We start from the raw sequence: 15,840 nt of genomic DNA, 5'->3' as shown, positions 1-15,840 counted from the left end.
GTATTGGAGTTTGTATAAGGTCCGTCCGGATCGCAATGACTATCTTACTCGCTGACGATGGTCTCTTATCGTCCATCAACTACCCCACTAGACTACCCCACTAGCTTTATAAAATTATACTACTTTATATAATCGTTACATAGTAGGGTTTCTTAAAGAGTACCAAAGGTGCCAAAGGTTGCAGGTGGCAGGACCTTGTGCAAGGTCCGCCCGGATTGCTACCACCATCTTGCTTGCTAATCCTGCCGTGAAGCAGCAGTGCTTGCACTGTGGTGTTTCGGCGTGGAGAGTAAGACAGCCGGTGAAATTTCTGGCACGTGAGGTATCCCATCTTAGGCCTCTAGGTTGGCAACGCGTCTGCAATACCCCTGGTGTTGCAGATGTTTATGAGCGGTGGTGATCTCTTACCATCAGGAGACCCACTTGCTCGTTTGCCGTCCATTCGAATAAAAAAAAAGGTGCAATCTTCCTATGCAAACAAAGCCGCGCGCAACAATCTATATTATAATTTCTGTCTTTTTTGTTGGTCTTTTTTTCACGTTCATTCACTTGGCTGATTTTGATGAAATTCGATATGTAGACATTTTTAAACCCTAGAAAAGACATACGCTACTTTTATGCTGGAAATTAACGTTTCACGCGATAAAAAAATAAATTCATTGCCGACGGAGTCGCGGGCAGAAAGCATTCGTAGTGAACTTAACTTAAAAAAAAATTGCTTGAGAAATCATCACAGATAAGAATTTTTGTCAAAATTTTCATTTCTAATACAAGCTTTTTCTATTAATCGTACTTTTTGTTGGCTCTACTTTCATATCCGTACCAAGTTTTAAGTCGATGCCATCAACCGTTGAAGAGTTCCGTCCTGCGGAAACGATCTCAGCCCGATCACAAGAATTTCACTAACAAATTGTTGTATTGTCACCGGATTTACATAAGCATGCCAATTTCAGCTCAATCAGATATTAGGAGGTAGTCCAAAAATGGTTTACAATTTTTAAAACCATAATATAAACTTACGAATATAAACGTCGCAAGTTTAATAAAACCTTGTAAAAATAAACATAATTACTAAGTTCAAAACCCACATGTTTAGCATTGGACGGCAAGCATAATACTATGTCCAATTTGAAAGCCTAAATACCAAATCGTCAACAAAAACGTAATATTAGTCATCAAGTCATTATAACACAAGCCTAAATTGGCGTGACCTTGACTACGTCAAATGATATACGAGTAAATTGTAACTACTACTACTGCGTTACTAATAAATTGGCTGTTGTTAGGGTTCCGTCATATTGATTGCTATACAGTAGGCCTTTAAATATGTTGAAATATCTATTTTTTTCGTTGATTGCTTAATAACGACATCTCTTGTCCGGGTGAGCGTTTAGTTCCAATGGGGTGCTGAAAGTTTCTCGATGAGGGCTACAGCATAGATGTCGCTAGTGTCGCTGCTTAAGTGACTAAATAAGAAAAACAAACAAGCTGAGATATGTGGTGCATAGGAGAAATTCGTGTCTGTATCACTATCCAGCACGTGGCACGGAACCGAGGACCTGGACCAGGACTGGTCTTATTTTTCTGGTTTTTCTATGCATCTATATTTCAGTTTGTATTTTCGATATGGGTTTTACGGGATGACCGTATGATAACAAAAAATTTGGAATTGAAATAAAAAATACAAAATGATTCCAAAAAACCAATCTTAATCTATTTTTTTATTTATTTTTTTAGTTTGACATGTCCCAATGTCAATGGGTTATTATTATGGATAAAAATTAAATTGGTATGACTTTGTAGATGGGACGATAATTCAAGCACAATCAATGAAAAGTACAACAATGCACCATAAAGGCATATTAAAAATATAATTTAGAACAAAGACTTGAAATTCCTATATTTATAAACTCAATTATCGATTGGTTTTTTGGAATCTTTTTGTATTTTTTATTTCAATTCCAAATTAAATCTTAATTTGATAGCTTAGTAACGATATCTCTTGTCCGGGTGAGCGGTAAGTTCCAATGCAGTGCCGAAAAAGGTTTCTCGATGAGGGCTACGGCATAGATGTCGCTAGCGTCACTGCTTAAGTGACTAAGTAAGAAACAAACAAGCTGAGATATGAGGTGCATAGGGGAAATTCGTGTCGGTGCCGTTGACCATCATTGGTGTAGCGGTATACGCGGTACGGATTACCGAGGACCTGGGTTCGATTCCCAGTGATGGTCTTATTTTTCTGTTTTTTCTGTGCATCTATATTTCAGTTTGTATTTTCAATTTCAATTATCGATGTTTTTTTTCCATATACTATTATTACTAGTCGATCGCTCCAACTTATGTTATAGCCTGGTCATTTTACAGTTTTTTTGGAAATAATTCGATATACGAGTAAGGCTAGTTCTTGGTATACGGCTTTTATGTTTAATTTTAAGAACCTATATTTTCGAATCCACCAAAATTTTGTTCCGGAAGATGGTAAAAAAAATTGTACCCTAAAATAGGTATTTTTTTTTTGGAGCCAAAATGTTATTAGTTTTACACACACAACACACAAACAATCACGCCTGTATTCCCAAATGGTGTAGGCAGAGCACACGAAACGTTACTGCTTCGGAGCCAATTTTAGCAGTAAATTTACTGTCAAAATATGTTTGAATAATTCAGTTTTTAGACCCGCAAGCTGAAAGCACCAATATATCTAACAGGAAATTAGAAAAAAAAAACACTTGAGTGATTATTTCATAACACGTCTAATTTTTAAGTCACATATATTATCAAGAAATTGGATTTTAAATAATTATCATTTAAAATCCAACAATAAATGTGATTGTGAAATTACGTATTTTGTTAAGCCTATAATAACGTAAGCGAAATTAGTACAAAAAGTCTCAAAGCACGTTAAAAAACGTACCTAAATCTCAACTATACTTTACTTTTATGCAGAATAAAAACAGAAAGCATCATCTTCATGACGACTAATGTCAAATAGCATAAAAACAAAAAGTAGTAGGCTAAAAAGTATTGGTTCTCTATCGTTTGCCTGAATTTCATATGCCCGAATGTATCGTTTTCTAGAATTTTCTTTGCCATAAAGTAATTTATTTCTGAAGTAGTAATTTCTTTAGAGTTGATATTAAACTAACCTAACCTAACCTACTGAATTGTAGATGATGACATTTGAAAAAATCCTGAAAACAGCACGGTTCTATAAATATTTTATGGCAAACGTTGGTATGGCAAATGAAATTTGGGCAAGTAAAGGTAAACGCAAAGTATTACTATGCGACAGTACTATTATGCCAATACAGATTATGCCAAATCAATTATGCGAAACAATAAGAATCTAAAAAAAATATGCTAATGAAGGGGATCCCAGAAAGAAGTGGTGGAAACGATTGTGATTCCAAGAGTGTTAAAAAATAACATTGTTTTCATTAATTTTAAATTATACCATAGTTACGAAACCATACAATGATACTAAGGCTTACGCATATTTTTTCCGGTAATAACCACATGCTGAGGCGAGAAGTACAAATTAGATACGCGATTATTAGTAACTTATATTTATACGAGACTGCCAGCTGGATTGTCAGTACAATAGGAAGTGTAGGACACAACACCACAATAAGGTACACGCACAATGAAAAATATCATACTTCTTTGTTTGACGGTCGCGTGCGCTGCGTCTGCGCAGAGCGAGGCGTGCGAGTCGCGCACCGTGCAGACCGCGCAGGGGCCCGTGCGCGGATACAAGAACGACGATAAAGATATATTCTTCTTTTATGGAATACCGTACGCCACGGCACCTACAGGCACACGAAAATTTACCGTAAGTATTTATATTGAGTAGTTTTTTTTCTTCAAGTGTAGTTTTTCAACTGGTCAACTACAAAGGGCATGTACTAAGCAATAGTGCACTCCTTGTTAGACGACAATAGGTATTTGATTGCTGTCCAGCGTGGTTGTGGTCAAGCCAATTTCGTATGTTTTTTTTGTGCGTCAATCTCGCTATTGACGTTTTAGGTGCTTAACCTGATCCATACTATAATACTATAATATATTATAAATGCGAAAGTAACTCTGTCTGTCTGTCTGTCTGTCTGTTAAGCTTTCAAGCCTAAGCCGCTGAACCGATTTTGATGAAATTTGGTACAGAGATAGAGTAGACCTTGGGAAAGAACATAGGCTATCTTTTATCGCGAAAAAGAGGCTTTAAGGGGTTGAAATAGGGGATGAAAGTTTATATGGTGGAAGTTCGTCGCTGTCGAAGATAAAACCATGAAACTTGGCATTTAGGCAGTTAATAAGAAATAAATCGATATTTGGTTGAACTTTTTTGAAAATTCGACCTGTGAGGGGATGGAATAGGGGATGAAAGTTTATATGGAAGGTCGTCATTATCGAAGATAAATCTATGAATCTTTATTAAACTTGCCATTTCGGCACGTGATAAGAGATAAATAGATATTTGTTCGCGCGTTTTTTTAAATTCATCCTGTGAGGGGGTGAAATAGGGGATGAAAGTTTATATGGAAGATCATCATTGTCGAAGATAAATCGATGGTTCTTTATGAAACTTGGCATTTGGGCACACGTGACCCTTATCACGATAAGGGATATATAGATATTTGTTCGCGCATTTTTCAAAATTCTTTCTGTGAGGGGGAAAATAAGGGATGAAAGTTTATATGGAAGATAAATCGATGGTTCTTTATGAAACTTGGCATTTGGGCACGTGATAAGAGATAGGTACATAGATATTTGTTCGGACCGGATCGGGGCGTAGGCAGGGAGGCAACGGAGTGGAGCGGAGGCAACGAATGGAGCGGAGACAATGCAGGCTACAGCGGAGGCAGTGAAGTAGAGCGGAGGCAGCGGAGTGGAGCTGACGCTGCTGAGCGGAGCAGAGGCGGCGGAGCGAAGGCTGGCGGAGCGGAGCGGAGACAACGGAGCAGACAATTTTGGTAACGCAGGAGACGCCCAAAGTGTCGGTAAAATAGTTGATTGGCCCAGGTACCTAGATATTTGTTCGGACCGGATCGGGGCGTAGGCAGGGAGGCAACGGAGTGGAGCGGAGGCAACGAATGGAGCGGAGACAATCAGCAGCGGAGGCAGTCAAGTAGAGCGGAGGTAGCGAAGCGGAGCTCACGCTGCTGAGCGGAGCGGAGGCTGGCGGAGCAGAGACTAGCGGAGTGGAGGCTGGCGGAACGGAGGCTGACGGAGTGGAGGCTGCCGGAGCGGAGGCTGGCGGAGCGGAGGCTGGCGGAGCGGAGGCTGTGGAGAGGAGGCAGCGGAGCGGAGGCAGTGGAGCAGAGCGCAGCGGACGCTGCTTAGCGGAGCGGAGGCTGTGGAGCTGATTGATGGTGATGGTGATGAGTGGTGCTGATTATGATGATTGCTGATGACGATGGTGATTGTGGTGATGATGATTGATGATGATGAATAGGTAACAAAAAAAAATGTTTATAAAAAATGCCATCATTTGAAAACTTTAACTGCGAGGGGATGTTAGCAGAGGGGATGATGCAGTGATAGCAGAGGCTTTGAAGCTCATAAGAAAAATGTACGCAATGTGAGATCATCATGAAAAAATATGATTTTCAGATTTTTCTTATTTATTGTGCTATAAAAGCTACCTTTATGCAAAATTCCAAGTATCTAGGACAGCCGGCAGTGCGCTATAACTTTTTCTGTTAAGGCGATTTGTATGAAAACACCTTTTGAATGACTGTAGCTTTTGATTGCCTTGACTTAGAAGTTTGATTTTTTCACAGCTTTCGGGACTATTAACCTGAGTTTAGGGTTTTCATTTCAACTCGATACCGATACTCCGCTAAAGGGTCCGCATAAAGGGTCTTGACAGACAGACGGACGGACGGACAGCAAAGTGATCCTATAAGAGTTCAATGTTTTCCTCTTGAAGAACGGAACCCTAAAAAACATTTGTTGCCGCGCTTTTCAAATACGACCTATTTACTTGAAAATATGGGGATGAAAGTTGTTACGGAATTCCAAACAAATTTACAATAAGTATATTTATCGGAACTATGTGTAGCTAAAATGCCGTCTTAATTATAATCATATCCTCCTAACTTACAATAAAGGACGTACCTAAGGTGTCAAGAGTTCACTATGAAGAATTAGTCCTTTTGTGCTGGCAGGGTAGAATACACGTTGTTTTGTTAAAATGTAGCTACCCGCAAAATATTTATGTTTTACTAAAGAACATGGATGGATGGAAGAACAAAAATGGTTATTTTCAGTAAACCGTAGAAGTTTCTATGTGCTATTATTGGCAGAATAGGTATCCTAAATAAATTAAATACTTCCCAAAGTGACTATTCCACGCGGACGAAGTCGCGGGCAAAAGCTAGTATGTTTATATTCGGTACCTTTATGAAAAGCGTTGTTTGGAACTTAGGACTTCATCCGAAAAATTCACACACACAACAAAACATTCTGTTCAATTGGATTTTTCATGATTGAACAAAAATTATTTTATTTTATTTTATTTTATTATTTTAAGAACACATACAGTCGTATATTAATGAGTAAACAGGTAAACCAAAAACAATGTAAAGACCTCGAGGTTCATAAATATTCATAGGTACTAAAAGTTATTTAAAACTAATGTGAGTACTAAAATAAATTAAAAATCAACAAAACTAGGTTCGGTGAAAGATAAATGTTGACAAAAACGCTACAAAATGTTGCCTGACTAAATTTTTGAGAGTAACAAGCGAACTCGCAAATGGGTCAATATCATACAATTGTTCATTAATTAACCGAGGAATTCTTCTGAAAAAAGTGTGTTTAGTGTAGTTAGTACGAGCAAAACTGACATGGAACAATCTTCGAGGACGCAAGGAGGGACATGGAATACTAAAACTTATACTATGTAAGAGATCTGGGCACCTAATTTCATTTTTTAAGATTTTGAAAAAGAACATCGAATCTAAATAAAGACGCCTATTTTTGAGTGAAAGGAAATTAAAATATTTTGACAATTGTAATGAATTATCAAAATGTTTACCAGTCTTGTAGCAGAGTGACTTTAGGAAAATACTTTGAATACGCTCTAACCGATCAATATGAATTTGGTACTGAGGAGTCCAAACCACAGAAGCAAATTCTAAATTACTTCTAACAAATGAGTAAAATAAAATCTTAAGGGTCTGTGGACGCTTGAACGGTTTACCTATTCTAAGTATCATTCCTAGACTTTTGGAAGCTCGTTTACAAATATTGTTAATATGAGTTAAAAAATTCAATTGGGAGTCCATGGTGACACCCAAATCTCTGATGGAGGACACACGGGTTAAACACTTATCATTTAAGACAATCAAATATAATTGGATCGATTTTACGGGTAAAGCTAATAACAAAACATTTATCGGTATTCAAGTACAGGTGATTATTAGAACAATAGTTAAGGAAATTATCAAGATCCTGCTGCAAATAGTGGCAATCAGCATGAGTGGCGACAACTTTATAAATTTTGGTATCGTCGGCGTAAATTATATGCCCTGAATTTCGGAAACATGTAGCTATGTCGTTTACAAAAAGAACAAAAAGAAGTGGACCCAGGTGAGACCCCTGGGGGACTCCAGAAGGGATAGGAAGAAACCCAGATGTAAAACCCTTTAGAGCAACTGCCTGATTTCGATTAGTTAAATAAGATTTGACCCATCTAAGTAGGTCCCCGTGCATACCGAGCCTCTGAAGTTTAGAAATCAGACAATTATGGTTAATTCTATCGAAACATTTTGAAAAGTCTGTATACACCGCATCCACCTGCCAGCCAGAAGAAATTTTATTCAAGATAAAGTCTGTAAAGCAAAGTAGATTAGTGTCCACACTCCTACCTCGACAGAAACCATGTTGATATTGTGAAATATGTTGACAAAATGCAGCCATAATTTGTTCAGTGACGAGCTTTTCCAACAATTTACCAAATATATTTAGCTTACTGATACCCCTGTAGTTTGTACCAAGATGTGGGTCACCACTTTTAAAAATTGGTGTAATTAAAGCATTTTTCCAAAGAGTAGGAAAGTGGCCACTTGATATGGACTTTTGGAAAACTATTGTTAGCGGCATAGTTAGCTCACGAGCACAAGATTTAATAAATAGTGGGTGAATTTTATCAGTACCACTTTTAACATTCACTCCATTTAATAGTTTGAAAACAATGTCCTCTGTGATGTGGACAGAGCATAAGTCAATAATTGTATCTTGTGCTACTGAGGCTGAAAGATCAACAGCACTGGAGGGATCATCAATAAAAACTGAATTAAAATAATCATTAAAAAAGTTACTTATAATATTACCATCACTAGAAGTATCCTGTTTATAAGACATGTTATCGGGCATACTATTAGAAGGAAACTTAGATTTCATGAAGGACCAGAAATGGGAGGGACAACTATGAATTTTATTTTCGGCAAGAGAGATAAAATTATTATGACATTCGGTCTCCAGCTTATGCTCTTTCTTCCTCAAGAACACAAATTCTAAATGATCCTGAGGATTACCATACATTTTCCACCTTTTATGAACTGCGCGTTTTTGCTTTCTAAGCCTTATCAACGCACGAGAAAACCAGGGCGGGTAAATAAAGTTGCTATTAGTACGTTTGTGGGGAATATATTTTAATATTAAACTATTAATGACGGAGTACAAAAAGCTAACGGAATGATCTGTATCTAAACTATGTAAGCAGGACCAATCAATATCAGATAGTTCCTCACGAATTTTCTCATAGTCCCCAAGAAAGAATAAAGGCTTTAACGAGTCATTAGGTATAAGTAGTGGAAAATATGAACAAAACGACAGAGTTAAGGAGATTTCTAACGCCTTGTGGTGAGGATCTTCAGCGGTGAGTGGAGCGGGAGAAGCGACTACGGTACACTCCGCGTTAGTCATAACTAAGTCCAAACAACGCCCATTAATATTAGCACACGCATTATACTGCTGCACACCCGTCAAAGCTAGAAAATCAGCAAGCAGAGTAACAGTTCTATCATCGCGAACATCGACATTGAGATGGTTTGAGCCTGGATTAGACACCCAAGAAGCATGAGAAATGTTATAGTCACCAAGTAAAAGAAAAATATCTTCAGGGTTATTTTGCATAATGATAGCAGTGTTATCAAGAAAAGAGCGAAGTGAATCATAGTGATTATCATTATGAGCGAAATAGACACAAGCAATATGTAAACGCGGGGCGAGGGCGGGCAGGGGTCCGCGCAGCCCACGCCGCGCCGCCAGCAGCACGCCGCCGCCGCGCTGCGCCGCGCGCCCGCACCGATCGTGTCTATACACTTCATACCTGCCGTCGAAAAACTCATTGCTGTAAAAATCAGAGTTCAGCCAAGTCTCCGTTAAGCAAATAAAGTCGTAATCGGCATTTAAAACGCTTGATAAGAATGTGTGAGACTTAGTCCTTAAGCCCCTTACGTTCTGATAGTAAAAATTTAAATCATCCATAGCCATTGGAACCAGAACAAAAACAAAATGTAATAAATATATGACAACATTTCACACCACATTAACCACACCTACTCTTTCCCTACAAGCATACATTTGTAACTGACTCATGTTTGTTTCGATAGAATAACAACTGCCCATTAGTAAACCTAAAAATCGTAAACACAAAGAGAATAATAAATTTAAAACATATTCCGAACAACACAAAAACGAAAAAAAGTTAAACAAAAGTGTTGACAGTCACTTTAACTTGTTTATGAATTCTAGATCCATCCTTTTTACGCATATATATTTTGCATTGTTTAACCCACAAGTAACTGTAGCTCAGCTCGTTTTTCGTCCGGGCCCGTTTAACTAGCGGCGGTGAGATGCTCGTTGACATAAATGGGTGAGGCCGCACCTGGCAGCCCGGCATCGGCGCTGGTGAGGTTGCGCCGCGCGCGAGCCGCCGCCACCGACTCATCCTTACGCCGCCGCTGACAGAAGCGCACGACAATCGCAGGCGGCCTTGGGTCAGCCGCTCGTCCAGCATCACCTGCAGTGCTGTTGTGGTAAAACGACGCACTCGGTGAATTACATCAACGTCAGTTTAGGCAATTCGAATCCAACTTTCATGGCGCTGTTACGTAGAATCGTTAGTAGATTTTCACCATTTTTCTGGGGAACTCCGCTGATTTCAACATTATTCATCCTACAGAACTGGTCTCTTCCGTCTTCATTTGATTTTAATGCAGCAAACTGGGGCTCCAGATTCTTATAATCAGCTTCCAAGGACTGGAGTCGTTCGACTTTGCTCTCAGTCAGAGTAAGCCGCGATTCAAACCCGTCCATTCTGGTTTCCATGGCTGTCAATTTTGACTCGATGTTCACAATACCTTGAAGAGCCTGGTCCAGGCCATCATGCATGGAGTTAATTTGTAATTTAAGCCCCTTAATTTCCTTAATTAGCTCACTAAACGAGTCACCGATACCGCCGTCCGACTGCCGACATTGAAGGCACTTCCAACTAGCTCTTTTATCAGCAGTCATCTTTTTGAAGGTGGTCTCCCGCACTCCAGAGCATCGAAAATGATAAGCACCGCTGCAATGGGAGCAATTTACATCGCCATCACCCACGAAAACAACGCATTTTTTACACAGCACGGCCATGGTAGGATAATTTGCAGATCGACTCTAAGCCAATACGAATAATGTCCAAAATTGCACAAGCGGCAAGTCGTGATTGCGTAGGGTAATTAGCACCCGGCGGTGCAGATTCAACAATTTGATTGATTTGACTTAGTTTTAAGGAATGCACTTCACAGATAAGTTGTATCGCCTATATTTCTTCACTCTCGAATGGAAAGTTTACTTCCCTCGAACAATTATATAACATAAACTTCCAATTTTTAACTTTAAGTACAACAAAACACTTAATTTGCAACTGACGAGCAAAGCGACCTCTCGTCGTCGCGGTCAACGGTTACTTGAAATTATATAATTTTGATGTGAAACCATACACACACAGGTTCACTCTGTCGGTCATAACTATCTCTAACGTTTGTTGCATTCTAATAATAATATTTTCATTTTCATTTTTATTTTCAGGCGCCTCTCCCTGGACCAGAATGGAAACAGCCTTTTGAAGCAGTGACAAAGAACATAGTATGTCCTCAAGGAAAACACCAGTCCTTAAACTTGACAGGGTACGAAGAACGGGAGGATTGCTTGCTTGCTAATGTTTATATGCCAGACACAAATGAGACTAACCTCTCAGTTTTAGTCTATGTCCACGGTGGAGGTTATGTAATAGGCTTTGGAGAAGCATTGGTACCAACGGCTCTAGTGAGAACTAAGAAAGTAGTTGCTGTGACTTTTAACTACCGGCTTGGGGTACACGGCTTCCTGTGTCTGGGTACAGAAGGCGCTCCCGGCAACGCGGGTATGAAAGACCAAGTCGCGCTGCTGCGGTGGGTGCAGAAAAATATCGCTAATTTTGGTGGAAACCCTGATGACGTCACCATCGGTGGCTTTAGTGCAGGTTCCTCGGCAGTGGACCTCCTTATGCTCTCTGGTATGACCGAGGGTCTATACAACAAAGCAATACCGGAGAGTGGTGCTAGCGTCGGCGTTTGGAGTGTACAGATTGATCCAGTGCAAAATGCGAAAAATTTCGCAAAACAATTGAATTTTGATAATGTGGATAACATAACTGCACTAGAAGAGTTTTATTCCAATTTATGGTATGATGCCTTGACATCAGATGTATTTTTTGATAGAATTGATTCAACGTTTGTTTTCACACCGTGCGTGGAGGGTGATACAGGTGTGGAAAAGTTCCTTGAGGATGCACCGGTGAACATTTTAGCCCAGGGCAAGAATCGTAAAGTACCTGTCCTATACGGCTTCGCAAATATGGAGGGACTTTTTCGTATTGGCAATTTTTTACAATGGAAAAACGGAATGAATGAAAAATTTTCAGACTTTTTACCTCCTGATCTTCAGTTTAAAGACGATAAGGAAAAAGAAGAACTTGCTCAAAGAATTAAAAATTTTTACTTTGGCGATGAAATTGTTTCCGAAACAACTATGCAAGGGTACATTGACTATTTCTCAGATATTATGTTCGCTTATCCTCATCTGCGAGCCGTTAAATTACAAGTTGACGCTGGTAGCGATTCCATATACCTTTACGAGTTTTCTTACTATAAACCTTACCCTAACAATATAGGACTACCAGAATTTATGAAAAATGTTCGCGGAGCGGGTCATTGTGCTCAGTCTACCGTAGTTCATGAATCAAACAAGTTTATTGGGTTTCCTGATAATTCAGAAGACTTTAAGACAATGAAGAGAATAATGATTGAACTCTGGCTGAACTTTATAACAACAGGGTACGTTTCAGACCTTTATTAATACGAAGAAAGTTTACGAAGTGAAAAAAAATTAAAAGGGTTTTTATTAGCAAAAAAAAACCAACATTTAGTTTCTATCAATGAACTGGGTTGTTTGTCGAAGTTAACCAAAAAAATAATACGGCGTATTTCTTAAATGATTTCACTAATTATATTTATAAATGTAAAGTTTCAATAACACTTTATCTCATCCCAGCCTACATACGTCCCACTGCAGGGCACAGGCCTCCCCTCAGAATTGTGCAGGTTTGTGCAGGTTTCCTCACGATGTTTTCCTTCACCGTAAAGCTCATGGTAAATTTCAAATGTAATTCCGCACATAGCCATGGCCATAGGTCAAACCACTCGGCCACCACGGCTTAATTTAACAACTTCTAACAACCATTTACTATTTGCGTGATGGGCACCATGCCAAGAGGCCTCTCCTTTTTAATTAAAGTTTTAGATTTAGTTACTTTAATTTAATAGTAGGTTTCGTCCTATGGATATTTTGTATTTTCTTAATATTTCTTAATAAATTATTTATTTATTTACTATATCCTTTTTTATCGTTTATTTAAACTGCTATTAGTTACATTTATTTAAAGTTATAAAACTAACTTACCGAATATAACTAAAGCTAAGCCGCGTGATTTGGTTTTCATATTCCTTTTTACGTTTACAAATTAGTACTAAGAAGAATATTCGAATGAAGTATTCGTGAAGAATATTGTAAATTTATTACTCACTACTTTCAGAAAACCTGTACCCGAAGGATCAAAATTACCACCTTGGCCCCCTGTTGGAGCCAACAGATCTCCTCACATGGACCTTGATTTGCAGTTAAATCTAAAAGGTTCACTCAATGAGAAACGCGCTCGGTTTTGGGACGATATCTACCAGCAGTTCTTTAGGCCACCGATTGCACCACTTAAACTCTGACGTGAATTGAAAAAGTTAAGTTGAAATGTTATGCAGTCAAAACTGTAAATTTATACTTTTATGCACCATGTATTTACTATGTACAAATAAACAATACCACACAATGACTCAATATTGAATATCATATAATAAAACAAGTACTGAACTTACATAGAGAGAAATTTACAAGGTAAGCAGCAGGCGGTCTCATCGTTCAGAGCAAATTCTTTCAGCCAACCACATCACACAATTATACTCCTAGATTAAAGAAAAGAGTATTTATGGTATACTGCATTTAGTTATTGTAACAAAGCACTACCTTCACCTAAAATGCAATCATCATCATCATCATCATGTCAGCCGAAAGACGTCCACTGCTGGACATAGGCCTCCCCCAAGGCTAAAATACAATATTATTATTCTATTTCAAAATCCATATATTTATTTATCTGTATACCAAAGCCAAGTGTCATCTGAATCCGTCCAGCGTGAATGAGCAACAAAGTCTGTGGCAGGCTAAGGGACCATCTTCTGCATCTATTTGGCAATTTGTATCGGATCATGTTATATACTCCAATTGCTAACACTCGCCCCGCTTTCAGATGTTACTTTATTGTAAAGACCGTCTGCCATTTTAGATAGCTGAGGAGATCTACCGCCGAAGATCCCGCGCTGCCTCCAACAATAGTGACATCATCAGGGTTTCCGCCTATATTAGCGTTATTTTTCTTCACCCACCGTAGCCGTGCTACTTGATCTTTCATTTCCGCGTTTCCAGGAGCGCTTTCCGTGCCCAGACATAGAAAGCCGTGAGCTTTAAGCCGGTAATTAATAGTTATTTGTATCACAAGGGAGCAAAATGGTGTATTTACGGCGAGGGCGTACATTGAATCCAGAATGTAGCGAAGGATTCTACAATAGAATCCTGAGCGTAGCGAGGGATTCTAAAGTAGAATCCTGAGCGTAATGAGGGATTCAAGTGTTAACGCCCAAGATGAAAATAATTTTGCTCCCGAGTGGCTCATACAACTTTTCACACTGAGCATTAAGAAACTTAAAAAAAAAAAACAAATTCTAAATATTATTAAAGAACAACCAGCATAGAAACTGGCGTGGCTTCACAATTATCAACTTCAAAAAATGCCATTTTCAATAAAATACTTAGAAAAGCCTTGAACAGAAAAGTTGCACTTTGCTCCCTCTCGTCAGGGAGGAAAAGTTACTTTTCTGAAGGAGAGGTGTGAAAATGTAATTGCAACAATTCTCTTACTCTTTACTAAAGTCTTTGGTCTAACCAGATCACCCATCCCCCCTGATATCATCCTCCGTGAACATATACCAGTACCGGCAGGTTCGTCTTTTCTGTATCAGGTATCAAAACGTTCGCAATCAAACAGTTTTCTTGCATGGAGTGCGAGAACAAACCAAACATTGGTACGTTCATTTGAGGACAAACAATTTCGTTGATGGTTGTTCAAACGGGTGCATCCAAACTGGGCCGGGAAGTGGTGCCTAAAATAAATTGATGAAATTTTAAACTAGGCAAGAAAGAACCTGAGCGTTATGGAAAGAAAGAACTTACTTTATACCGGTTTGGTCCAGTTGGTGCAGTAGCGTATGGGATCCCGCAGAATTCAAAGATTCCATCAGTCTTGTACCCTGCGCGGTCTGCACGGCGCGGGACTCGCGGGCCTCGCTCTGCGTAGAGGCCGCAGTCCAAATGAACGCCAGACATATTAATAAAGATAAAATAATCTTTGGTCTGCTCTCTTGATGTATTTGTAAACTAATTGTTATTACACAGCAGCGTTGATTTTATATGCGGTCTATTTTACAGTCAACTAACGTTATCTTATAAAAATGTATTTAAAATAGAATAACGTAATGTTGTATAATTTATTATCTGTACTTATATTAACGACAAGAAAGGACATAATGGTGCTTCAGCATTTTTATACTGTAAGTATTGTTGTTGTTCCTTCGTCACTAATATCAAAACCTGTCAATGCAAGTCAGAGTTGTGCACCAAAGGTTCCGGATCTGACAACAGAACTTCAAGTTCCTAAACTATGGTGGCACCAAACATAACTCCAATGAAAACAAAAGTCGAAACAAAAGAGAAACTTCGTTACAAAGTTTAAAAAAAAACGCGATTGAGATTGACTATTTTAACTTCATTGTACTTTGGCAGGACGTTATTTACTTAGAACCGTTAGTTACCCAGATGACACACATTATAAAAGAAGAGGGATCATGTGATGTACCTATTTTGTTTAGTGGAACTATTGTGATCCTGTACCAAATCTAGTGCGAAAAAATACCACACAAGTTTTACTGAAAGTACTGCGAACTACAGTGAGTGAGTGGGCCTCCAACGGCTTAACCAATATTCCTAAAAAAAATACCTGATTTATGTGTGTGTACTCAACTTTTATGTTGTTGTCAAGAAGGTTTAAATGTATTTATCTGTACGCAATAAGTTTAATCAAATGGAACTGATAATCAAATATTATTTAATAACAGACTAACAAATATTATTTAATATTTTGCTATC

The 15,840-nt window shown here is 38.6% G+C and overlaps 1 protein-coding gene across 1 annotated transcript; it reads left to right on the top strand.

Moving 5' to 3' along the window:
- The first annotated feature begins 3,590 nt into the window (after positions 1–3,590).
- LOC141436086 (esterase FE4-like) lies at positions 3,591–13,414 on the top strand. Its single transcript, XM_074098935.1, has 3 exons — positions 3,591–3,832; positions 11,080–12,365; positions 13,124–13,414. Exons 1-3 carry the CDS (start codon positions 3,644–3,646, stop codon positions 13,305–13,307), a joined length of 1,659 nt encoding a protein of 552 aa, XP_073955036.1. The 5' UTR covers positions 3,591–3,643; the 3' UTR covers positions 13,308–13,414.
- The last annotated feature ends 2,426 nt before the right edge of the window (positions 13,415–15,840 follow it).

The sequence above is a fragment of the Choristoneura fumiferana genome, chromosome 16, assembly GCF_025370935.1.
Source record: "Choristoneura fumiferana chromosome 16, NRCan_CFum_1, whole genome shotgun sequence".
Classification (NCBI taxonomy): domain Eukaryota; kingdom Metazoa; phylum Arthropoda; class Insecta; order Lepidoptera; family Tortricidae; genus Choristoneura; species Choristoneura fumiferana.
The sequence above is the reverse complement of the archived record's forward strand: the minus strand, read 5'-3'. Positions and strand labels throughout refer to the sequence as shown.